At 44.9% G+C, this 26,894-nt stretch overlaps 1 protein-coding gene across 5 annotated transcripts in view; it reads right to left on the reverse strand.

The window, feature by feature from the left end:
• Positions 1-26,894, reverse strand: part of LOC8029018 (lysosomal-trafficking regulator) — a 90,698-nt gene that overhangs the window by 32,989 nt on the left and 30,815 nt on the right. For 4 of the 5 annotated variants that reach the window (XM_029980950.4, XM_029980951.4, XM_029980952.4 and 1 more), the window contains exons 17-31: positions 26,355-26,449; positions 25,734-25,875; positions 21,993-22,181; positions 20,920-21,186; positions 19,483-19,705; positions 17,590-17,721; positions 15,170-15,565; positions 13,565-13,707; positions 12,384-12,550; positions 9,995-10,124; positions 8,343-8,452; positions 7,583-7,660; positions 5,094-5,191; positions 4,741-4,791; positions 1,532-1,624 (exon numbers count right to left, since the gene is read on the reverse strand). In XM_029980950.4, the coding sequence (XP_029836810.2) occupies positions 1,532-1,624; positions 4,741-4,791; positions 5,094-5,191; positions 7,583-7,660; positions 8,343-8,452; positions 9,995-10,124; positions 12,384-12,550; positions 13,565-13,707; positions 15,170-15,565; positions 17,590-17,721; positions 19,483-19,705; positions 20,920-21,186; positions 21,993-22,181; positions 25,734-25,875; positions 26,355-26,449 (2,314 nt within the window). The remainder of the gene's footprint in view (positions 1-1,531; positions 1,625-4,740; positions 4,792-5,093; positions 5,192-7,582; positions 7,661-8,342; positions 8,453-9,994; positions 10,125-12,383; positions 12,551-13,564; positions 13,708-15,169; positions 15,566-17,589; positions 17,722-19,482; positions 19,706-20,919; positions 21,187-21,992; positions 22,182-25,733; positions 25,876-26,354; positions 26,450-26,894) is intronic. The other variant, XM_042293334.1, reaches the window with a different exon arrangement.

Genomic DNA, 26,894 nt, shown 5'->3' on the forward strand with positions numbered 1-26,894 from the left:
AAGGGATAATTAAATACGTGGAAAGCAGATACAGGAATCACGTATTGGAGTAAATGTTGCTGTGCAGCGAGGCTGCAGAGAAATACCGTATTTGCACGAATATAACGCGAGTTTTTTATCGAAATTACGTGCTCCAAAACGCACCTCGCGTTATATTCGGAATCGAGTTCAGCCACGAGGCGCGCGAGTCTGGAGAAAGTCAGAGGAGAAAGCCATCCCTCCGGCTCAATGCAAAATACCCGGTGGGAAAAGAAGGGGGGGGTGGAAGAGAATTTATTAGCTATTGGGCCAGGTGAAGGGGCGAATAGAAAACATAAAAAAGCATTTTTATCGCTTTTGTTCTTACAACGCGCGCACGCACGCCGCAGAAACTCGGCGCGCGCGCGCGCCATTCGGGAATGCGGGCACCGGCCAATTTGAGCCAAGCAGGGCCAAGTCAAGTCAACACAAGCCAAGCCAAGACCACCGACCGCGTTTACGCAATCGTGCAACACGAGGCATTTGTTTATGCAGAGGGACCAGAACAAGAAGTGTGATCGTGTATCGGATTCAGCAGTTTTAATTTCTGCCTGCGCATTGTTTAGTTTCTGCTCCAGAGTGATCTGGTGTTTGTGTGTCGGAGTGAGGATGAGTGCAGTCAAAACATAGACTGATATTTCTTCTATTTCCATTGACTTTTCACATCTGCTATGCCCCCGAGTGCGAGAAATCGACGCAGCCTCGGTTCGCGTTATAATAGTAATAATGTTTTTTTTTCTTTTTGAGGGCATCAAAACCTGCCCTCGCGTTATATTCGTGGTCGCGTTATATTCATGCAAATACGGTATGAAGTTTTGCTCCTCAACGCAATCCGCATTTTATTGTACGTGTAGAACAACACGCCTGGCTAAGAATATCGCAAACTGTTTTAAGCACAGCGACTTTGACCAGTCCAAAGCTTGCCAGGTGGTGGAGACCCCAGACGTCGCTGAAGATGGCAACGGCCGTTTCGATGGTGTCCTTCCTGTCCAAGTGCAACTTGCTGACTACCTTGAGACTGATGATGGTGTTGTTGTGGCCGGTCAGTCGAGTGACATTGAGATCATCAGGGATGCCCTATGTGACAACCGGCATGCTTAGGACGAAGATGAAGACTCTCCATGTGAGGAGCCGCCGTCAAGTCGCACTGTGCGAGAGGCCGCGGAGGCTTTCGTTGTGCTCGAAGAATTTCGCTACAACACCTTTGATTGTGCAAGTGCGGCGGGGCACCTGACCACGCTAAGGAAAGTTGTCGTCTCAGCCCAAATGTCGTACAGAAAGCAGGCAACAATAACAGGTTTCTTCTCTAAATAAAGGTATGTCACAAGGAAACATTTTCGCACAGTTTTCTTTGTCCATTCAATATTTCGACTTTTGGATAATTTGGACTCTTTTTGCCGGTCCCATGGGATCCGAAACGAGGCTTTACTGTACCAGCAAGACAACAAGAACACGACCGCTTACAGCTGCTACGTAGGAGCAATGAGAGTGCACAGGTGATTGCCGCACCCACCTTCACTCCCATACCCGTACAACAACTCCAGTGCAGCCAGGTAGAGCTGAGCCTGGCACTCTCGGAAGATGAGAGACCCACGGCAATCTTCACCTACGTAAAAAAGAAAAGTAACATAATCATTAAGCCAGGGCTATAATGTAAGCTGCAATGCTACTGACCACACTGCATCTATAAATGTCACTAAAGCAGTCCAAGTGACAACCCTCACTTCCCAACCATCCCATGTTAGTTGCCCAAAGAAGCCTGCCATTCATACTGCCGTTATTACTGCAGCTCTATTTCTCAATCAGCCTAATGCAAAGGTTTAAAGCAGTACTCCCTAAAAAAGCTCAGGAGCACTAGACACGCAAAAACAAACTGAGGTTAGTGAAGCATAAACCCAAGCAAAGTCCCAGAATCATGTCCCGTCCTCCATACTACATACCACTTAAGGGGGAGGGGATGGTCTTTAAATGGTAAAAAGTTAGGGAAAAGTCATTTTGGAGAAAATGGCTGTTCGAATGTTTAGACATATCCACCCAGCTCAGTGAAAAATATTATTGCTGAATCTAATTTTCAAATATAAAAGAAAATATGAAGTCTTACCTTTCTATGAACATTCAGTAGGATTACACATACCTCAAGGGCTTTTTTTCCTCTCCTCACACTTTTTTTCTCACAAATACCGATGCCTTACAAGCGTTTTTTAAAGTTTGTCTTGGACAATACTAACACGTCAGGTGCTATTTTAATCGGGAAGAATGGAGCTGTGCGATGATGTTATTTTTAGTCTTCCAACTTAAGAGTTCTATCCTATTAATTACTTTCTTAAATAACGAGAAAGCACATCTTTTACACTATAATTACAATTGTTTTTTTAGTAACATAACCCTCTCAAGAGATATAAAATAGCATCACCGCACAAATTACACTTCTGTGAATGCAACTGCATTAAAAATTTTGATAATCTACGAATAATATTTCTCTAAAGACCCATAACAACTGACCTAATCCAACCAAATTAGACCAATCTCCCATACTCGGGTTTTAGTAAAGGTATTCAATATCCGACTGCATATTTGGAATAGGTGCGACATTTATTTATTTTACAATACTGTGTTATGTGACATGTGTTATATCAGAGTATAATATAATAAGTATTCTTTTATAAATTATAAAATTACTCTAAAGCTCCACATCCCCCCCTTAATGTCGTCAATTACAGTAGAACCCCCTCGATAAGTCTTTCAGGGGACTGCGGAAATAAAACATACAATCTGGAGAAATGTAAGAAGAGAGAACGCCGTTTGGGGGTTGCTAAAGATGAGACAGATAGAAACTGTCATGAAACGATTTATTTTATGCAAACAATCGTAGGTGCACATTCAAATTGGCTCAAAACAAGTTTGTAAACATATCAAGGTATGAACTGAAATAAGCATACAGTAAAAGTTTGTAGGCATGATCTCAAATATGTCCAGAGAAAGTTCACGCCGATCGGCGTGAACTCGAGTGCATTCAGAAAAAAGCTCGTAATTTCCACCTGACGCTTTGGGTGACTAAAACGCAGGCAAGCGACAGGGTCCTGGGCTTGCGGAGGGGTGTTTACCGATATTCTCGTCGGTTTGTTCCCGTGCACTTATGCACAACACTTCAGTACACCAAAGAAGCAAAAAACATCTTGCTGGATGACAGGCCGTACTACATGTGCAGGAGAAATTGCAGCGTGCTAGACACGTTTTGACGGAAGCTTCTTGACACGGACCCCCCATGGGGAGTTCACGAACTCGCAGCACGTCAGCCGGGCAAAGTTCTTGCAGCTTGTCTCACATCCGGAACTAAGAGCTACGCAACAACACGGACCAGGAAACGAACGAAAACAGAACAAAGTGCAATGATGCACCATCTTCTTGTTCACTAAAAAAAAAAAATCTTTTCGTTGCCTCAAAAAGTTTTAAGGGAAAAGGCGCTCTACTTTTTTGGTCTGCACCTTTCACAAATTTTTTGCGGGGGTCGAATCAAAAATGCCTTTATCAGACAACAACAGAGCTTTTTTTTTTATATAAGCAAAACAAATATTGCGCATTGTTCCCTTTTGTCCGTCCCGACCGTTTGCTCGTTTGTTTTGTACCGTGATTCGTGATTCCACATGTGGAGAAAGCTGCAGAAATTCGTCCTGACTGACGCACTGCAGGTTCCGGTACAGGTAATCGTGAAAATCGCAAGCAGGATTGTGCCATGTGAAACGGCTTTACTCTACAAAGTAGCTGGTAGTGTTCTTCCACACTTTCTTCTTGTTCCACTTTTCTGTCTTTGCTTGGTGCCGACATCCGGTGGCATAGAAGAATTACAATCGGAAGTAGCGACGCGATGAGCATCGATGGTCGCTATGCGAAGGAACTTGCAAGGACTGCTTCTGTGGGTTGAACGCATGCACAGCCTTGTACCTCACTCCCTGCACCACGCGCGGCCACAAGACACGCGGGCAAAGTATGAGGAACTACTAAAACAAAATGCTGCAAACGATCATAAGGATGGCAAAAAGCGAAGCGTAGTTGACAAACTGCAGGAGCAAGCAAGCAGCTGTAGCAGACGACGCGAGCTCGTGGAGGTGCAGTAGCCATGGCAATAAAGGGAGAACAAGCGTCGCGGCCACTAGTCGTTGCGAGTTCTTTTGAGCTTGTGCATCGGCCAATCACGGCTTAGCAATCACGAATCGAGAAAACGCCGATCACACCGAAACTATGCGGCGGACAGAATATTGAAGGGCGGCCAAAAGAAGCAAAGGAACTCCACTTCAAAACAAGACCAAGATGGTGGACATCCGCCAAGTTGAATGGAAGCAGCAATTGTAAAAAATTTGGTTCGATTCGGAGGCTTGAGCGCAATTTGGAAGCCGCCGAAACCTTGCAAATATTTTTTTTAAACATATTTTCTCAGTGAATTAGGTGCTGATAATTAGACAGGAAGTAGTTCATGAAATATGGAACCCCAAAAAGTGCTCCCTCCATGCAAATGTGTTTAAGAGGCAGACGATCTGTGGACCTGTCATCACATGGTTGCTCCGTCTGCCAATCGGTCCATCGTCTGAATCGGCCTGCAGCTTTTTGGACGCAAGAACTGGGAAAGCAAATGCACTAAGCAAAAAGTCAGTAAATGCGTTCCTATGAGAACTGTCAGGGCAATGCAGAAGCTGGGAACATGTCAATGAGGTTTCATTGTATTACCTAGGATCCAATGATCCTGCGAACACTCCAGGAGTTGGCTGGTCACACCACCTGTACGACACATTCCTTTTAACAGCAAGAAACTACAGGGTTCAACAACCACACTTTCTGCAACAAATGACGCTAACCTCTTTCTGGCATGGGGCATAATCTATACTGCCAGTTCAAACCAATCTATATGAATTGATTTTGACTGCATTTTATTTCCCTTTTGAAGTCTCAATACGTGTTTCTTGACCTGACATAAACTACTGTGACTCAGTGCCAATGAGTTAGAGTAGTTCCGTGTGGCACATTTTTTTTCAGTATTTCCTTAATGGAGCACAAAATTTTAGAATGGGAAAGCCACTCACCGCAATAAGTAGTGTGCGCCTCTGTCAGTCTCGCAAAAAGTCCACACAGGCTGTGAAAACACTCTGTAGACAGCTTCCCACTCTGCTGTGTCATGGCTCTGTATTGCAAGATTGCAAGAAAAAGTGTGTGAACATAATGCCTAAGTATGCATAAAAACGTTTTGATATTCCACGACTGCCAGCCATTTCCTCAGCGAATGCTCAGATTGATGCCAAAATAAAATATAAAAAAAATCAAACTAGGAGGCCACATGCAAAACTCCTGCCAGCTATCGTCATGATTCTATTTGATGCTGCCATGTCAGAAGGTTTTTGCCATCTTCCATCCATGGGGCAAGGTGCATCTGCATTCAACTCTGTTCTCACAATATATTAGGACAATGCACTAGTACACTCAATAAGTTGCCATTTTGTTTTGGTGCAACGAAAAAAAACCAAAAAACTATCAGCAATAAGGTCTCAAGACTCGTCATTGGCTCAATAAACTGGGCCATCCACGTAAGTGAGCGGTCTTTACCGAAGACGCTGTACGAAGGTTTCCCCCTGAACTGGCAGTACATGATTGTTTTAGCTCTACGACTCCCACTTTGCCGGAGGACCAACGTTTCTTGGGCAAAACTATTGGTACTACGAAAGCCTCCCAATGTGGCGGAAACTCGATCACAAGTACACTGGATGGAGCTCTGTTTTGCGTATTATCTATTATAGTAGCTCCTGCCCTTCTCTAATTTCTGGGTAGCCTTATGCTGCTGTACTATAATAAATAAAACAGTGAAACTCAGTTTGGAATCTGCATGTTTAGGATATAAGGAAGTGCTCGAGGATGCCATCTTAGCAGGTCAGCCGTGCACTGCAGAGATGCACCTATAAAAAAACATTTCTGGAGTCGGGAATGCCTTGCAAACCTCAATTCTAGCCGGTACAGCATTTTCCCTTGTATCGCACACTTTAGGCAGTTTTAGAATAGTGCACATTAATGCTTTGCGTACGCAAAAAATACCATCGTAGCCACTGCGTATGCGCCGAACGCTAAATGCAGTTTGCGCTTTGCACGCGCAACATTAGCGTACATTATTTTTCAGAAATTGCGTGTGTACACAAAAAGTCTTTGCGCTCCTCCCAAGAAGGATTCGCGATGAGAAGTTGGCTAAAGCCAAGACAAGCACAGTTAAAAAATGGCGGCTCCCAGGACCACGACTGCAGCAGTGTCGTGAGCGCGACTTCGGCAGCATGCTCATGACTGCTATTTTCAACACAGGACAACACTGCACTCCTACAGAAGGTGGACGTCAGAAACGTTTTGGAAGACCCAGCAAGGTGGGTAACGATCGCCGGCAACTTGCTGCTTGTGATACGCGAACGTTTCCAGGCGAAGGTGAGACCTCTCTTGCCAAGGCGTCGCAAGTGGACACCACCAGTCGACCACTCCCATTGATTTCTCATATTTAAACAAATGTAAAAAGTTACCTTGACCCCCCAAAAAACTTGTTTTTTCTCAAGTTACAACATTTCGTGCATGAAATAAAAATTGTTACCGCATCTCGGTGGCGTAGCAAGCACGAGATGCTCGGGCTTTTGCACCGCGGCAGAAAAACGGTATTCTAAAGCACTCTTGCGTAGCGTGCGCTAACACAAGCGCTAAATTTAGCGCTAGCGTGCGCTAAAATTGCATACATTATTCTAAAACTCCTTTTGATTTTCTGAAATTCACCACTTGTTCTGTCTGCATTATTTTGAGGTGCACCTTTTAGTGGGCCCATGAGGTGTTTCGGGGCACTACAAAAATGTACGTGAAATGAATAAACAAACATTATTTTTGTGTTTGCACAAAAATTTCTTTTATTACACTAATTCACCCCCTTTTTCAGGGGTTAATTTCCATATTTTTTCCTATCATTTTAATTTGGTATTTTTAAAATTTCTGAGTAATTTGGTTTTATTTTAAATTTTGAATATTTACGTTTTCTTTCAATTCTTTGGAGTTCAAGGTCGTAGCATCATGGTCATCTCATAAATGTTCGTAGCTCATTGAAAGAACTCTGTGTGTCTGTGTTCGTCCTTTATGTGTTTTATTCTTTCTGTGTATTCTACACTAAAATTTTTCGTAAAGTACTCAATCTGTACCATAGTACCGTAACTGACAAGGTGAGAATGGCAGGGAGGAGCTTCAGTCGTCCCACATGCAGCGCGAGCTTCGTACTAGCTTCGACAAAGCTTCAGCGATGTGCCCTGCCGTTTTCACTCTGTCAGTGCATATTTTGTCCTTCAGAAAATGCGCTCAGCAATCGTTTGGTATGGCGAAAGGCAGACAAGGCTGTGAGTAGTGCCTCAATGCTGTCATCCCTTGCCATTAATAGTTTCTGGAGTGCAAGGGCATGCTTACCACAGGTGCCTACGAGAGAAGCGGGTAATTGAAAAAATCTGTCGCAACGACTTTTATCACGCTGCCTGCGATGTTAAGACGGAGCAAAAGCATTTTCTCCACTCACCTGCACGTCTGGAGCATGAGAGTTCTCAATAGGGACAGGATGGCCTCCACAATGTCTGCCTCATTTTCAGCATCTGAGCTGCCAACAGAACAGAGGTTTTATATTAGGCAACAGAAATGCATACGGTTGGAAGGCCTTTGATGGAGAATAAGGCATTTTGACGTTAAGAACTTGTAGAAATCTGTGACTGTCTCCAACAATTGGTCTGTATGCAACACGAGGTGCTAGTAGAAGAGTTGTCACGTTACAGATAACCAGAATCTGGATTGACATGGACCAAATTCTGGCTGTATCCAAACTGAGGATGCCAGAATCAAGGATGCAAGTATCAAGAATATGAGCATAAAAAAGGTCAAGATCAAAGATGCTAATAGTACAAAGTATAAAGGATGCCAGGAATAAAGGATTCCAGGATGACTTTCGAGAGCAAAAGGATCCAGAGACCATCATAGGTCATTTGTACACTTCATGTAGAGGTACAAACGACAGATGATCTAATCATGAAAGAATTTGATACCCAATGTCTAAGTCACTCGGCATGTGAGTGCATAGGCGAATGGCCAATCAACCAGCAGGTTTTATCACTTGTTAGATGCATAGAGACATGAATGAAGTTACACATACACAAAAAGTAGCAAAGGTGCAAAAGTTTAACATCTAATTAGGCAATACAACTACGGGGAAAGTGGCGGCGACATGCGAAGAGCTCGGCCTGTCACGAGCTTACTGTGGCAGGTCGAAGAGCATGGAGACAACTGACCTGTGCCTGAAGGGAGAATGGGCTGGTGCCGACAGCACCAGGCTGGCCAGACTCTCGCCGAGCCCGTTGGAGAAAAGCAGATGGGCTGCCCCTTCCACCGAGTCACACAGCTGAAAAGATGGGACTCTTTAAATAAAGTGCAGTTTGTGTTAACGAGACTTGAGACACATCCTGGGGTATGCGACATTCTGTGCACATCCATACAGCCATATGTTGGTGTGTAACGTGAAATGTGACACGCAGTCAAACTCTCAGGTCACAATACGATCTCCAAGGCTTGGGCCAAACCTCAAAGCTTCATAGAGCAAATTTATGCAGCATTCATATACAGACAGATTGATTTTTGTCTTGAGAATAGTCTTTTAGCTGCACAAAGCTAAGGCACTCGAGAAACAAGCAATCGGAGTGTTCTAGCTGCCAGTGTCACGCACCAATTACAGAATGTCGAGCAGAATGTCTTGCACGGTCAGACAACATCAGCGAGAGTGCCTGACCTGGGTTCGAGCCACATTTGTAGTGGTTGCAAGCTGCGCTTTGCCCTGATCTCTGACAGAAATCGCAACTTGAGGCCTAAAATTCCATTTCTATCCGGCGCTCGGCTCGCATTTCTGGGAGGCCTGCCACTGCGTTACTGCTCGTATTGTCAGTGGCCGTACAGTACAAAAAGAAACCCATTAGGATCGCCCGACATCTGTGGAAACGAAACATTGCAAACCGCCGCTACTACACAGAAATATCAGCCTTTGGCATTTAGAAAGACACAGATACAGTCTAGCGTTTCGACATTGGGCGGGTCAAGGCAGCGAAAGAGACATAGAAACAGGGTGGTTTTTTTCAAGAGGTGGGCATATCCCACAATTGAATTCTCCCATCTTTTAATGTGAAAGCATTAACTGGTCTCATGAAGCAAGCCGACGTCACCAGTTTGAAGCACGAAAACGGCACCTTAAATTGTTTTCTCCAAGTGTAGCCAGCTCCCAGCTATGAAACCACGCAAAAAACCTAGACACGGCACCTAGTTTCCCCGATCCCAAAGGAGCGAAGTAAAGCTGATGAATTTTCGGCTTCAGTCCCATTGGCTGGTGCACGTCGACGAAACTCCTATTGGCCGTTGCATGTCGGTTTGAACGATCGCTCACCCGATGGTGCTGCATGTCCGTGAAGCAGCGGCTCTACCGTTCCACGCCCAAGGTCAGTGCGCCATACGCCGCAGACGAAAGAAGGGAGCCAAGAGCGGCGTGTGTGCTTTCGCATTCACAACTCATATGAAGTCCTTAGGTGTATCTCGAGTCTTTTTGTTTCGCTTTTCAGCTGAGCACTGGTGTTTCATTTCACTTTAAGGCCGACCACAGCCGAAACCACGATGAGAGTTAGCCGATCGAACGGAGACAAAAGTGCACTGCCATGGTGCTTGTCGTCATTGTGCGTCTGCTATCTCGACAAAACTACGCAATCACGCACCGCGAATGCACCGCAATCTTGCACTTTTTTCGGTGTACGACTGGTTGAGCCGCTGACGGCGAACCCACGGGAATGACGAGCGCAGTGACGAGGCACTTTTGGCGCTGTCTGATCGGCTCCGCCGGACCCTCATACCGGCTCTGGTAGGACTCGAAGCGAAACGAGGTGCTGTCACTCTGCTGTCGACTCGCCTGGGTGACAGCCGTCAGGGTGCCGTGACACAGGGCCGGATTCTGGGCCGTCCGGGGCAGCAGCGCCAAGAGCAGAGTCACCGACGCACGACTGGCAGCTTGGTTTGACAGGGTGCAGCGAGGAATCTTCCTGCGTGAGGCGTAAGCCTGAGTGCCGCCAGACGGAGCGCAGCCTTCTCACACATGTTCATCCGCCACTTTTGGCCGACGCCCTGCTGAGAGACCCTCAAACGTAGAGTGGCGGCGGGGAACCAGCAGACTCCTTTTGCCCACGTGTTAGGAGCGTGTTGGGATCCTCATGTGACAAAAAAATTCCATGTTTTCTGTTTTTGTTTTTTTTGACTCCAGGGTTTCTTTTTTTTACAGATTCAGCAATGAAGACAAGAAACAAACTGGACATGGCTACAAAATTCCCCAACTGCTGGGTAACTCGAAAACTTAAAAAATGTTTAAATATCGGTAAAAAAAAAAGATAAGAACAAAGTTTAAAAAAACAAAAAACTGCATTGTGGACAATTTACTTTAATAGGTGTTATGTGAATAGTATTCAAATTTTCGAATAGTAGTTTTGAATGATACGCAAGGTATTCAATGTTTCCTTCCAGATGAACTGCGATATTCCTATTTTCTTAAGTTGTATGTGCCAGGTTAGCCCCATTGAGAGTTGTCTACCGAACACCAGTGCACTGCAGTGAAACATCACCCGCAAGGCCCGCCTCTGCGAGTGTGGCTTTCCCGCAGTGCACCGGTGCTTGGCAAAAAGCGCACTTAACGGGGCTAACACGCCATGACCAATGCTTCGAAAAATGTTATTATCGCAGCCACGTATTTAGAAGAAAAGCTAATTTCTGAAGTGAAAGGGTGCACGCGTGCACCTGACATGTTTAAAAAGATATGGAAACTTCCTGAATGTTGACATCTAGATTGCAATTAAATTTTCAAAATTAAACTAGTATACACGAGTACAATGATTCCTCCTTAACTCAAACTCAGCAAACTCAAAATATTGGTCAAGTCGAGCGATTCCCTCGTTGTGGAATGAACTTCCATAGGCACAATGCATTCACTCATCGCTTATCTGGAAAAGTTTTCAGGATCGACTTCGGATATCTCAAAATCTTAACAAATATTACAAAAGAAAAATAAAACAGGCAGGACACAGCAAGCAATGAACTGGTAGCCCGAAACATTGGTTAGCGAAGTAATAGCAATCCCCACAAAAAAGTGCAATGCTGCGGCAAAAAATAAAAAAATAAGCCCCGTGTTATGAGTGCGCAACGTGCGGAGAGGTGTACGCCTCAAGGACGCCACTTGCGGTCTGGAGCCACTGTTTCTCTCCCCCTTAAGGTCACATTATTTTCCACTCTTCGTCGTTTTCTTTCATTCTTTTTCCGTAAGTTCTTCCAGGTTATTAAGTTTTTTTTAGATAGCCTTTTTTATAATCTTGTGATTGCTGCTTGCTGATCATTTTGCTGCTGTTGTTTCGTTCTTCCCGAGGTACCAATGCCGCGCGAGTGTCAAGTCAATTGGCTCGATTGTTCGAAAGGTTCCAGCACAATCAGTGCAATGAAAATTTGGTAGATTGTTTATCTCGAAACTATGCTTATCTCAAATTTTTTTCTGGTTTTTATGACTTTGAGTTAACGAGGGTTTACTGTACATGTTATACGGAGATGCCCTGACAACCTGTGTTAATCATATGCAATTGAAGAAAAGATTAGGTACAGCAGGGCATCCCTATGGGTTTAATTTTATGTCAAATGCATCATTTACTTGTCCATCCCAATGTAGGCATTGGACTTTCAAAGGCCACAGTCAATAAATATAGCTAGATTCAAATTAACTTACCTTAGAAATAAACAAGTGGAAGCTTGGCAACAATTTTCACAAGTTCAGCTAGGTTTTCATTTAAGCGTTTTGCAGTAGTGAAAGGCTTAGGAAAACTATTCGATTACAAAATATTTGACCAAAACCACCATTTGCTTCCAACTCAAAATCCACTATTCGCACATGCCTAATTTCAACATAAAACAAAGCTGTACATAAAGATTATTTTCAAGCACAGCTCCGATTCTAGTTTTTTCGGTTTACCCCAATTTTCATAAAACTGGCTCGAGGGTCACTTTCCGGGGTTTATCGGAATATGCCGAAAACACGGAACTTTAATCATAAGTTGCCGAGAGACGATTTTATTTCTTTTTGCTTGTTTTATTGAGCAGTGGGACCGCCACGGTGAGCGGAATGTGAGCCTCATGAATAGTGTTTTTGTAAGACTCAAAGCGTTTAAACAAAACCCGATAATCATTCCACGCATTACTAACACAAAACATTGATTCTTTAGCCGAAGCGAGAAAGTTGTTTCGTGCTTCCTTCGGCCGACGTGTCGCACCTTGCGAGCAGCACGGGACGTCCCAGGAGGAGGCGGCAGCAAGACTGGACCAGGGTGGCCGTCGCGGGGTGCTGCGCCAGTTGGAGGCCCAGGAGCTGGAAACCCTTGGCCTTGAGGAACCGAGATTCCATCTCCGGCGAACTCTTGGCTAGGTACGCCTCCAGAGCCTACGGGCAAGGAGCGCTCAACTTTCTTAAAGGGGCAAGCAACAATACTTGGGAAGAATGCTTCTCGCTTTATGCAAGCTCACTGGCACGATCCGAGTATACTCGCACGCAACATCACCGATGAAGAAGCTGCTTCGTCACTGCGTATAATTTCAAAGACAAAAGAATGTTTCCTTTTAGTCTCCCGTTCACAAAACTTGATGACGAAGTTGTAAAGACTGCATTGTTGACAACGCCAACAATGCAATCCTTACAACTTCGTCGCAAGTTATGTGATCTTTGTGCAGCCGATGTTAGAATGCGGCTCGTGCAGTGGGTGGCGCGAGCATTTTGATTTCGGGCTCGTGTCGATTAATACTTCGACTAAGCATTCGGGTAGTGGCTTGTACCTATGATTTTAGGTGTTCTGAGCTTATTTCTCATGAAATTCGGAGAATGTTTTTCAGAGTTTATTTGAATGCAAAAGCATTAACTGCCTCATGGAGCAGAGCTGGCGGCATCTATAACTGCGAAAAAATGCGAAAAAAATGCCCATTCGCTTATTCGCTGCACGAAACGGCTCCTAAATAGCCATTGGCGACCATTTCACGAGAACGCGTGCTCGGCCGCCGCTTTCGTGTCAGGCGTTGCTGGAGAGGAGAATGGGTAACCATTACATTGCATGACATCACGACAGGGGCTGTGACATCAAACACATGGCTTCACACCGTTTCTAATAATCTCTCCCATAGCCTTGCTATGCTGCAAACAACACCAACAAGCAAGGTCTGTGCAGGGTTCTCACACAAAGCTATCGCTTTACGAGAACAGTTAGCGTGAAAGACAAGGAACACATAAAAAGACTGAAAAGGACAAGTGCTAACAATATGAGTTGATGGCCTAGTTGCTAAACATCCCAAAAAGAAAAAACGGTTAGCACAAAAGACAAAGGAGATGCTTTTGTGATGCTGAACCAACTTGGCAATCAGCTTAATCACGACTATCGCCTTAAAACATGCTTCCGGTGTTACGTACACAGACCACCTGGTTGCGGACGATGGGATCTCGGTTGTGTGCCAACACCAGCAGTGCCTCTGGTCGCACCACGGGCTCAAGCTTCTCCTGGACTAGGGACTCTGACGAGGACAGCAGCACATCTCGTAACAGGGTGAGGAGACCTGTGGCCCCAACAATGTCACGAGAACAATTAGTATCCAGACAATGTTCGAGCAGAAAAAAAGGGCAGAAACACTAAACATTATTACCATGTCCACACCTTACCATATTGTAGCAATAAATGCCCCTTAGAAACTATTTATGGGTCCATCATCCTCTCCAGTGCTGTCAAAAAGGAGCTCTAGCGTCAACTTGAATGTTTTCTACTAAACATATTTGCTGAAGGGGCACAAGAAACTGAGCCTAAAGCAGCAAATAAATATCTCCCGAAAATTTTTAAATAACTTTAAATTGTAGATAACAATATAACCGAAACTGAAACTAACCTGCAACTTGACTGGTCCACCAACTTGTAGCAATGTCAAATGTATAAACATCAGCACATGGGCAGGCTTGAGCCTGTTTTGCCCAGTGTCAGAAGCAGTCAGAAGGCTGCTATGATCGACCGTGGAAGATAATGGGCTATGATTCACTGAGCTTGTCTGAGTCACACAATGACCAGCAAATGTTTCAAGATTTTCAGCAGAAGATTTGAGATGATTTGCAGTTTGCATTCGATCCGTTGGCATCGCCTCCGAGGGGACCACCTGTGGCGGCTGCATTCATGACCAGCCGACATGCGGACCTAGATGCCGTTCCAGAAGCACAGTGGTATGAAAAATTGTGTTTGCTTGCATGGTACAAAATGCTTTCTAGCACGAAGCACATGCTATAAAGCCAGCGTTTGCGCCAGACTGCTCAAACCCTTTTCCGTCGCAGAGACTTCTTGGTCGGAAATCAATAAATTGTCACTCTGCTGCATTTCTTCATGCTGTTGTTGCACCCCTAAGTTCACTAACCCCCCCTCCCCCCTAACCAATTCCCTTCACCCTAGGCAAAGCCAGATGCAATCCGGAAAACCACAGGTGCTCACCGCATGACGAGGTGGAGGAGAAAGCGTCATCTGCTCTCGGATACAACATTTGACGTCCCGAGCAGTTGTGGCCAGAAGAGCGGTAGCCAGTAATTCGGAGGTGTATGTGTAAACTTTAAAAGTAGTTTTCTTGAAAAAAAAATTAATATTTTGATTAGATACTTTGCAGGCATACTCAGAGGTACATATTTAGTCCACGGTGAAAATTTTATAAAAATGAATGACCATCAATATTTTGCCAGAGCTCCCTTTTAACAGACTGACAATTGATTGTTTGGCTGGCTTAGGGCTTGATTGGTTGGTTGGCTGACTAAATAACTGGCATGTTTGCTGATTGGTTCATTGACTTATTAATTAATCAGTTGGCTAAGCGACTGATTGGTTGGTTTTCCAATTAATTGACTTAGTTGTTGGCTGATTGGTTATAAAACTCATCTATGTATTGACTGGCTGGCTAATTGCTTGTCTGATTGATTATAAGATTGGTCAATGTATTGATTAATTAAATGGTCTATTGATTGATTGACCTAGCTTGTAACATCAACACTTGCCTCTGATGAGTCCGGTGATGTCGTCATCAGCACTCTTCTCTTCCCCCTCCTCCTCCTCCCAGAGGCAAGTGCTGGCTGGCTTCGAGTCGTGCTTCACCGCAGATGGACTCAGTGGCCGTGGACTACTCCGTCCCTTCCCGAAGGGACACCCTGTCTCGAGTGAGTCCGTCGCCTCTACATGGTCGAGGTCGCCTGTTTTGCCGGACAGCAGGAGCGCCATCGCTTTCGTCGCCGTGCCCTTGGTGCCCGGCGGCGCCGACTTGCTCCTCGCAAATACGGGACACATCTCGCGACTGGTCCCGTGAACCGAGGCCAAGTTGGCGTCGACTAAGCTTTGGCCGTCGGCGCAGTCCAGCGCCTCGAAGGAAACCGACACCTCCGTCTTTGACGGTTCGGCTGTAAAGAGACAGCGAGTCTTTGATCTCTCAAGGTTGTCTCTGCTGTTGTCTATAACCTTGTATTTCTACAATTTTAGATGGGCTTGGTGTTAAAGCTACAAGACATTAAATGCTAGAGGTGAGTGAGCAATAAAAACTTCCAATAATTCGCAAATAGTCTTTGCTATTTGGTTTAAATCAGAGTTCAAAGTATTTGAGTTCTCGAAATGATTTAAACCGTCACCAGAATTCTCCAAATCCTCGTGTCAAGCTTCACTGCTTCGCTCGAGCACTCTGGCATCTAGCTTTCCTGCTGTGCAGCGGCATGCGCATGTCAAGCTTCACTACTTTGTACAGGCGCGAGAGTGTCAAGTTTCAATGCTTCTTTCGAGCACCCTGGAATCAAGCTTCACTGTTTCGCACTTACGTGCATGTGCCAAGCTTCACTGCTTTGCACCGGCGTGTACGTGTAAGGCTTCACTGAAATGTACCGGTATGCTAAGAGAAACGACCACGAGCATCTAGGTTGGCTCGATTATCCAAAAAATATTGCTCACTCATGCAGGTCAGCTTTTTCGGTTATAATTAGTCTGACCCCCGATTTTAAAGGACAATGCTGGAAAAAAAACAAAAAAAACTTCACGTTACACTCAAACAAATAAGGTAGTCATAGTCTTGCTTATGCATGTTTTACCCAACTCATTTTATAAGAGTTTTTTCCTTCCTTAATATAGACACCTGAAATGCTTCAAATGTAAAAAAAGAAGCTATATCTTTTCATAGGTATGCTTTTGAGAAAACAAATCTAGCCAAAATGTTATAAAATATCCACACTAAATGTAAAATGTTTACTTGGAAAATATTTAAATTCAATCTGAAGTCAGATTTTAATGTATTCATATTCTATTTGCAGTAAAAATTTGATATTTGCACACCTCTATTAAAAACATCAGAGACAAAGCTAGATGACTGCTTGAGCTGGTTCAGCTCTAAGGGAACAGCAAGGCTTCGAACTTCCGAAGCTGCTTGTGATGTTTCATATATACCATTGTGTTTCTACTACAGTAGACTCTCATTAGTACAGTATTCAAACTCCAGGAAGCCACACATTTTGTTTGAATTATCAGAAGTTTGAATAATCAGAAATTCATCTAAATATGATGCAAGATAAAATTTTGATTTGTCATATAAATGGTTACACGCAGAAAGCAGATATTTGACGATTTCCTTTACAAAGGCCCACTACTGATCATACACATGAAACATTTCTGAAATGTATGACGCAAGCTTATTTATCCCTAGACATTGTTTACCGTGGACTGTTTCGACGGTACATGACAACGCAAAACAAAATTAGGTTTGTTCATCAGGCCAAGAAGTTGTCTAAGGTGGACTATTAAGCAGAAGACACAAACAATAAGAACGGGCACCGCACGGCAGTTTTCACAGCAACTTGCGCGGATGCTGTGATGTGGGCCTATGCCTTGCCACCACGTCCCAGTGTCCGCGCAAGTTGCTATGAAAATTTCCTCGTGGTGCCCGTTTTCATAGCTCGTTTGTGCCCTGCAGAGAAGCAACACCCATGCGAGCAAGCTCAGCGGGTGTTGCCTCTCTGCAGTAGACCAGGGCTCACAAAGAAGTGCACTCAACGGGGCTGCGAGAACAAAAAGTATGAATTGCACGAAAATGCCGTTTCAATTAAACGGCTTATGAATACATTAAAAACATAGCGGGACATCCAAAATTTTGAAATTTGTCTGAATTAACCAGAACTATGAAATATCCGAGTTTTAATTATTGCAAGCCTACTGTATTCTAGATCTGTTTGGAGCCATGGCCATGAAACAATAAATGCACTGGGATCGGCAGATGGATGTCCTTGATCTGCATTATTCTTTTTTATTAGCAGTACCTCTTCAATTCAAGCAAAAAAATCCAAGTTTTAGCAGCAAACATCTCCCAGTTGCACATGATGAATTCAACACAAAACTGCACACGCTTGCACATTTTCGATGTCAGCTGCTGGAGTCAAAACTAACTCACGGGCGTTTTCCGTCTCAGGCGATGGTTCCTGCGAAGACGACCGACGAGAGGCGGGGTGAAAATCTCCAGGGCTCTCGGAGAGGGAGCTGGCAGACGGCGAAGACGTCACGCTCCCCACTGGAGGCTGGGGAGCTTCCACCGAGAAGGGTCAGCAGATTCGCGGCACAAGCACCTACTTATATAGCCTCTGCACACTCTTTGTTGTCTGCCAATATGTTTTCGCCTTTCTCTCACATTTTCCATTGAAATCTCGAGCACCTAATCACATGGCATCTACATACACTTGTGCAAAGGGTGGGTTTTGAGTTCCAAGGGAATAGTGGTTTTGGCCAGCTATTTTCTAAACAAATATTGAATAGTTTTTTCACGCCTTTCACTACCATCGCACCAAGCTCAAAGGAAAACCCAGCTAAACTCATGACAGTTATTCGCAAGCTTCCACTAGTCCATTTACAAGCTAATTTTTTATCTTTCTATATCTATGGACTGTGACCTCGGAAGGTCTAATGCCTTGGGATGGCAAGTAAAGGATGGATTTGACATAAAATTAACCCTATACAGATGCTCAACTATACCCACATGAGTAAATTTACAAATCTTGCTATATGCAAAGATTCTTTCTTAAAACTCGAATTAAAAAAAAATGCATGATGAATGCAGGTTTTCGGGGCATCTCTGCTTAACATATAGTACTCTCGCATAACAGTCAGTTTAATTTTGAAAATTTTACTGCAGTGTAGATATGAACATTCGCAAAGTTTCTATGCTCAAATACACCCAGGCGCTCATGTCCACCATCCAGGTTCGAAAGTGTGCTCTTCTCCAAGCACGCGATTGCGACACTTATGTTTTTCCAAGTGTTGATTACGGCGGGTTACCCCATTGAGTATGCTTCATACCGAGCAACGGTGCACTGAGGAGAAGCAACACCCGCGTAGCTCACTTCCACGGGTGTTGCTTGTCTGCACCGCAACCGGTGCTCGGCAAGAGGCGTGCACAACGGGGCTAACCTGTTGCGATCAACACTTAGAAACATATGAATAGTGCAGTTCTTCTCAAAGCGAATATCGAATAGCGTATTATTCAAACCCACTATCCAAAATTTTTAATATTCGCACAACCCTATACAGTTTCTTGTCACCTGCTAATTTTCCATTTTTCTCACGTTCATTGCAATGCCTCCTTGCTGATTACCGTTCATGCTGGCGGCATTTCTGAAATAGCCAATGGCTCTTTCCTTCTTTACTTCTCTATTCGCACAATTCGTCGATTGAAGCCGGTGTTTATAAATTATAGTGTGACAATGATAATGGCAGGGTCTCTCTTTCAGGTGTCCTGTCTCCAATATGCACCGGTTGCCTTCTGGAGCTCATGAGACATCAAAGCATCATAAAAGGCAGGAAGCTCACACAGGAGGCGGAACACCAGGAGATCTCCTTGCTGTTTTAATCCCGTCAGTGACTGCACAAACTTGTTGGTATCATCTCTCAGTTCAGTGCTTATTCCCACCAATGAAAAACAAGGTAAAAAGTATGCCCCTTGAATTCATTAACCCTCTACACTGTGAAGACAAGCAGCTTCTTGAAATGGTAAAAAAAGCATATCTCTGAAACCAAGCACTTAAACCTTGAAGCTCAACAGACCAGAGCAATTATACAACTTTGAAATTGACAAGAATGTTTCAGTGGCAGCCCAGATGCAAGAAAGAGGAGTGCACAAGGAAATCGGAGGAATTATGTGATTTCGAAACATACAAGTATGTTTTGGTGGCAGCTCCTTGAGTGAAAGAGGAGTGCACCAATAAGCAAGAGCAACTATACAATTTCGAGAATGCACAAGACCGTTTGAATGTTCTTGTGCCTCCCAAGAACAAGAAAGAGGAGTGCAGCCAACCTGTGCCCTTGCAATCCATGGCGGGAAGGTAGTAGAAGGGGCCTTGTGCCACGTGTGCGTCCGAGGACTTATGCAAGAGGAGCAGCAGGTCCAGACAGGCGCTCAGACGTCCAGCCAGCTGACTGCTGACTGCCGGCTGAACCAGCGCGCCGAGCAGCTTCAGCACCAGCGACAGTGTACCGGGAGGGCCGAGGCTCGGAGAACACTCGTCCACGAGCAGACGCTGTGTGCAGTCGGCACGGCTGGAGTCACGTGCTGTCTGCTACAGGGTACCACAACTCCTGACTCCATGTCCATCCAATCGTGCGGTCTCTTTTCTCCAACATAGGGGTCAAATCAATGACACTTTTCGGGTGGTTTATTGACTTCTATCTTGGAGTAAATTGACTCCCCTCTTGAAACCTTAGAGTACATTGACTGCATTCCAAATTCCGACTTATACTGGTTTGGACTAGTCCCAAGACAAAAAACCGAGTCCATTAGCAAAAGCTGTCTGCAGCCGGTGCAAACTGAGTCACTAGGTGGCAGAATATAGAACGAAAATCAATCATTCAATGCTGCTGGACACACTTCTATTGTTAATGAAGTGATATTTCGAGAAATCCAAGCAGCAAGGGCTGCACTGTCTTCAAGGACAACTTTGCCGCACGACGCAGTAGCAGTCATGCAAAGCGACACCTTTAACATCCTCTGCAGAAGCCAAAGACCGATCACTGTTCCCTAACACTAGACAAAATACAGGGTGATTTTTTTTTACTTTACAGATTTATTTTAAGAAAGCCGTGAAAGCTACACAATCCGGTCTCTGCAGGTAAGTCACATGGCTAGAAGCTTACAATATAGGAGGCTAATCATCAGAATAATTTGGGTAGGTAATTTAACTAAAATTTGGCAGTGAAGAGAAACATATGATTTCAATTAAAAACTTGCTTAGCGTCGTCGAAAACCACTAAATCAGTAGATTTGAGAAAGACAGAGCCTACGGGAACGTGATGAAGCACTAAAGTTACCATTCGTGGGTCAGGCACGAGGCTGGAGGTGCAAAAACACGCTTGCAGCATTTCTTTGTCTAATAACATCCACATTTTGGCAATGCCAGCACTATGCCTGTTGCGCAAGTGGTAACTCTAGAACACCACTGCACTTCCCCCATGCTCCAAATCTTTCTAAAAATTAATTGATTTAGTGGTTTTCAAAGGTGCTTGACAAGTTTCTAACTGGAACCACATGTTTATTCTCACAAACAAAAAAGTTAAAAAATTTCGGTTAAATAAACAACTTGACAATTAGCAGCTCCCTAGATATTGTGCCCCTGGCCGTATACCTTACATGCACAAAGCGCACTAATGTAACTTTTACAACATTATTCTTTTTTTTTTTAATCTGTACGACTTAAAACAAACACCCTGTACAACTGTGGTTCTAGACTGGCCCCACCTTGAGTCGTCCGAGCAGACGGTGCAACAGCGGCGCCCCCTGGGCCAGGTTGAAGTCCCGGTGGCGGTGGCGCTCCCTGACGAGCCCCCAGACCGCGCCGAGCAGGTCCCTCCAACCGGGGCCGGGCCTCCAGTGCTCCACGAGCACGCACAGTAGCTGCGGCCACACCAGGAGGGGCTCCTGGCCGGCGGGGTGCGACACCGGACGCACGCCCCCTTCCCCATCACACTGGACCAAGGCCCGGTTCGTGCAGGCGTTCAGCGCCACCTGTGGGCAGACTCGGCGCTGTAGGCCAGAAGTGGCAACTGGAGCAGACGAATGTTGCGAGAGTACTAAAACAATGGTGCCTGGATCGCATCTCGGACTGGTGTCTTTAACTCGTCCTAAAAGGTGGACACTCCGTTTCCGTTTGACGACATCTTACAAGTGTCACGTTATCGCCAGCTGTGATCCTGGTGGCGTCGCAGCAGCAGAGGCGAACGCAGTGGATGCCTGTTTTGCTTCAGGTCGCACTCCAGCTTGACAGTCCATGGAAGCTCCAGCAGCCAAGAATTGCTCCGCAAACACAGCAACGCATCGCATGTGCTCATATTTTTTGCTGGGACTTTTCACCCACCGCCGGGATTGCAACATCCAACAACGTGACACGCCAACTTCTGTGACAATTTGTTGCCACTTCACAATCAATCTCGATGCCTTGATGGAATGCGGAGCGCAAGTTCGTCTGCTTCTTGCACAGAGGTTGCGACGATGTCAAAACGACGAGCTCTGATTGAAAAAAATAGTGGGTACACCTCGGGGCATCTAGCATCGAGGTCTACGCAATATCCTTTCAATCAAAGCCAATCAGAGCTCGGATTCGTTCTGACATCGCTGCAACACCAGCGCAAAAAGAATTTAACATGCTCTCTGCATAAGATGAAACACACATTGTTTTTTCTCAAACAACAAATTAATTCAGATGAGCGTTACACAATGGCATACGCAATGCGCGGGAGAAGAGCAGTGACCCTACAGTCATTGAGTCTATTAGCAAGGGAAGGTTGATCGTTTTGGTAGGACAATGTTTCTACCTGAAGGCAGTGCGGGGAGTCAGCGGCCCAGCGGCTGTTCGCCACCAGTTGCCCCAGAAGATCGAGGGTCTCCTGCTGCCCCAGAAGTGCCCTTGGCACACCCCAGGTGGCACCGGGTCTCCGCAGTAGCCCCAGCATCAGCTCGAGAGCGAGCGCTTGTGGCAACGGCTCGGTCGTGCACTCCACCACCTGCCAAGTATGGACGCAAACACTTGCCTACTGCTAGTACCATGTGGTGCTATCTGCAGGCAGATGCACGGTTTGAGCAGACATTCACTGCAAAGCTGGTGTAACGAGCGTAATAGCTCCAATCTCTCACGGACACCGGAGAAGACATCTCTGACACGTGAAGTGTTAGACAAACTGCTCTCGCAGGCTTTCTCTTGCAGTCGACAGTCCACAGCTAAGCAATATAAAATGGCGAAGATCCCACAGTGTCGAGAGAATGCTCAATTATCTCTTAGCGATACGAGAGAGCAGTAATAAAAAAACAAGGCATAAATGGGTGGCTCAGATCTAAAATAGCTTGCAGGATAGACCATAAAGAGATGTGCACAAATGTGCACAAGGAATGTCAGTATAGCCACAGTTATACACGAAATAAGGTATTAAAAAGCAAGAAATTAATTAAAAACGACAAATACTGGAAGCGGCTAATGCTTCATAAAAATGACTAGTCACGTGCGAATAGTGGATTTTGAGTTCAAAGCAAATAGTGATTTTGGCTAAATAGTTTCGAAATGTTCTCCACACCCTTTATTACTGCACCATGATTAATTTAAAGAAAAGCCCAGATAGACTCAAGAAGATTGTTTCCAAGCTTCCAGTTGTCCATTTCTAGACCAAGTTAATTTTAATCAAACTATATTTATGGACCGTAGCCTGAGAAAGTCCAACATCTACTGGGACAGCAAGTAAACAACGCATTTGACATAAACATAGAGATGCCCAGCTATATCTAAAAAGTGAGAAGATAAATTTTCTTGCTATATGCATGTATCCTTTCTTAAATCTAGAACTTGGGAAAAAAAAAATCACAAAAGATGAACATCGGTTGTCAGGGCATCTCTGCCTAACATATACTCTTGCGTAATAGTCAGTTTGAAAAATTTTCGTGCAGTGTAGATATCAGCATTCACAAAGTTCCCCATACTTTTTAAGGAATACGAGGAGGGCATGTGCACCATGCTGCTTTGAAAGTGTGATTTCCTCTTGAGCATACCACTGCAATACTATTTGAACTTTTCAAAATAATGATCACAGTAGGTTAGCCTCGTTCAGTGCACTTTTGTTGAGCACCGGTGCACTGCAGAAAAGCAACACCCGCAAAGGCAAACTCCGTGGATGTTGCTTCTCCGCAGTGCACCGATGTTCGGTAAGAAGCGCACTCCTTGGGGCTAACTCACCACAATCAAATCTTAGAAAAATACAAATACCAAAGTTCATCTTGAAGCTGATATTGAAAAGCATACTATTTGAAACTACTATTCAAAAATTCAAATATTCGCACAACACTAACACATTCGGAGCAACGAGAAAATACTGTGTCACCTTCAAGCTGAGGTAAGCGTTCCATTTGAATCTCAGTAACAACTAACAAGCTTAGTTACTTTTTGAATAATGAATAATGGTATTTAGTTGATCTACTGCAATAACACATCAAAATGCCCACCCCCCCTGCCAAAAAAAAGAAGAAAAAATTTGGTTTATTTTATTGCAAAATTAAACTATCCATTGCCGAAAGCTCATTAACTGCCTAAACGTAGCACTAGCGGCCCAAACCAGCTGCCAAAGTTTCAGAACTACTGACTTATAATTGTGACCAAAGAATCTCGGCCTACATTCGCGACCAAATTTTGCGACCCTACCGAGGGAATGGAGCTATCGAGTCGCTGAGTCGGCGTCGCCATAGAGCCGCGCCGTTTCCTGTTTCAGAAAGCTGTTGGTGCACGAAAACAACCGAAACAGTAGTAGCCGGCAACCTGCCCACCGTGGCCGCCGCTCCAACCCTTGGGCGTCGGGTTACGCGACTATTGGCGGCCTGTGCCACTCACACATGCCCCTCGCTACGCAAGGGGGGAGAGGGAGTGAGAGGGACGTGATGCACCATGTTTTCCTTCCTCCCCTCCCCTCCATCCCTCTCTCCCTCGCGGACACGCACCAATAGAAAATACAAAGGTCACTTTCGCTTGTTGCTCACGGCTGCTTGCACGTTGCTCACAGCAACTCGAATTGCGGCGTTGCTTGCATCTTTGCATTTGGTCTTTCGTCGCTTCACCCGTCTCCACCTTCTTTCATTTCTTGTTCTCGTCATTTTGTAACGGTGTCAGTGAGGTACGGTCGCGAATTTGTGAGGATGTTCACAAGGCCGACAAAGCTTCCGACGACAATGACGTGTCCGGAAGTTCTGACGATTATTTAAGTTTTTGGCATCGTGCTGTGATTCAACTGATCTTCTGACATTTTCAGTGGGAAAATGGTGACTAACAAAGCCCTTGCATACATGGAGGCGAGAGGCACCAGTTACTGAGAAAAAGCCTCATTCTCCCATTAAAATTTCAGAAAATCACTTACCCTATAACCGCGTGTAAGGGCGCACCCCCGTATTTAGGACAAAGTATTGGAAAAAAAATTACAGAAATTATTCGCGTATGCGCCGCACCCCCTTGTTCTTGAGGCGCGGCGACTGCAATGCCACGTTTCTATGAATATATATCGCTAGGTGGCGCCAGCCACCGCCCGAGCACGTAGCGGCATGTGTCCGCATCCCCGCTATTTGCTCTCCACTCATCCGTATCACCGTATGGCATAATGGCTGTCGACCTCAATCGTGGTTGGCCGCACTGTCGGGATGCGTTTCTGTTGCGGCAAGGCATTGAGAAAAGATAAAGGATATGTCAGCTTCCGTGGCAAGCGCGAGGAACAAGGATTCAGCGGGCTTGGCTCGCGCGTGCACTCAGGTTTCCGAACGCCACTGTATGCTCCGGGAGGTTTCCTTTTGTTCTTCAATTCGTGCCAAAGCGTCGTGATTTGTCTGCCTTATGGCGCAACCTGAGAGCTATGGGCAAGTACCACTTCAACAGTCATACGGGATTCTAGTCAAATAGTTGCCGCGCTCTCTATCAAGTATGGCGATATTGTGCAGTATGTAAACTTATTAAATCCGATTGACGATTGAGTCCGGATTCCAGAGTGAAGGCGTCTCTGACCACTGCAACCGCTCACGTACCTTCATTTTGGAATGTGGATACAGGTATTTTTTTTTATTTTATCCGTGTATAGGCCGCACCTCGAAAATTTTCCCTCAAATCGGGAAACAATAGTGCGGCCCTTACACGAGTTTATACGGTATATTACTTTTGATTGAGGTAACAGTTTAGTTATGAAACTCTGGCATCCAGATGGAACCGCTAGCACTACATTGGAGCGGAGGCCGAGCATTTGGCAATACGTCGTCTCTTCTTGCGGTGAAAAAAAAACCCGTCAATGTTTTTTTTGCCAAACAAGCCGCACATGTGTGCTGGAAACCCGGTCTGCAAACCTGTGCTCTAGTAAATATGGTACTGTCGAGACCGGTTATAACGAAGTCAACAGGAATCGGAAATCACTTTGCTATATCCGCTATTTCGTTATAACCAACTTCGTTCTAACTGGTTTCAAGAGTAAATCACTGTACTAGAATCAATATCTGGAAGACCCGGATGCCTGTATAGGTCTAGTTGAGAGTAAACAAGCACTGACCCTGGCAAGGAGAAAGAGAAAGAGACCGGGGCCTCCCAGGCCTGCCGCAGCGTGGTGTAGGTGGCGTTCCCACTGCAGCTGCACGGGAGACAGTCGCAGCGTCGCCCTCCTCGAAGGGAGGCCACGAGGTCTGCCTTCGTTCCTGAACAGAGGAGGCAGACAGACTAAACAAGCGAAAGCATCGCAGACAAAACAATTAAGTTGCTTGATTTGTGTTGGGCATTTCTCGACTCCGTTCGGGCATGAGGATTATTTTATATAAATAAGCCAATGAACACGGTGCATTGAATCTTGTAAAACAAAGGTATGTGTCACTAGTTGGTGCATTTGTCACAGTCGAATATTGTAAGTGTAGGTTTCTGGGGAAAAAGAAAGGAAGTGTTTCCCACTATCTTTAGTGGGGAGATGCTTCCCAATAAGTTTAGCAAGAAAAATGGAGGTTCGTTCCCCAAATCTTGAGAGAAAACCCAAATCGATGTATGAATACCCTAATTATATTTCCCGCTAAATTTAGTGGAGAAAATATGTGTCAAACATTTAAGTTGCACCTTGTTGTGACTTTTTTTTTTTATGAAACCCTAGACCTGAACAAACCCCGTGTAAAAGCTGCCAAATACACACCTTTGTCCAAGTAGCGAGGCCAAAAACGGCGATGGTCGCGGATAGGCCACGAAGGAGTCGCTTCGTTGGGGACAAAACCAGAGCAACAACCGTTCCTGGAAGAAATGGCAAGACAGATGGTTTGCTCACCGACCAAAGTAGACTTTCCTAGAACAGTTGACATGAGGGGCTGTCACAGACCTAAACAAAACTTGCACGCAATAGCAAACTTTTTATCTCGGGCAGTTTTATTACTGTCCCCAGATTGCTAATAATAGGAGGTTATAAGTTAGAATTTACAAATTAAAAGGTGAATTATGGCTTTCCGTTCGGTACATGTCCCCTGCAGCTCAAGTGCACTGTGAAAAAGAAGTCTCGTAGCTCATTTATCAACTACTTAAAAGTAGTGATGCAACTTAATGACTAGAAACACAAGCTTCACTAAAGGGGACACTGCTGTTTAGCAAAAATCTAGATCTAATGTCGGCACAAACTCGTAAGTCCCTCAAGAAAAGAAAGACGAGTATAATAATGTTGACATTTGGGATAGTTGGTAGACCC

Source organism: Ixodes scapularis, unplaced genomic scaffold, assembly GCF_016920785.2.
Source record: "Ixodes scapularis isolate PalLabHiFi unplaced genomic scaffold, ASM1692078v2 PGA_scaffold4__175_contigs__length_147842914, whole genome shotgun sequence".
NCBI classification, from domain to species: Eukaryota; Metazoa; Arthropoda; class Arachnida; order Ixodida; family Ixodidae; genus Ixodes; species Ixodes scapularis.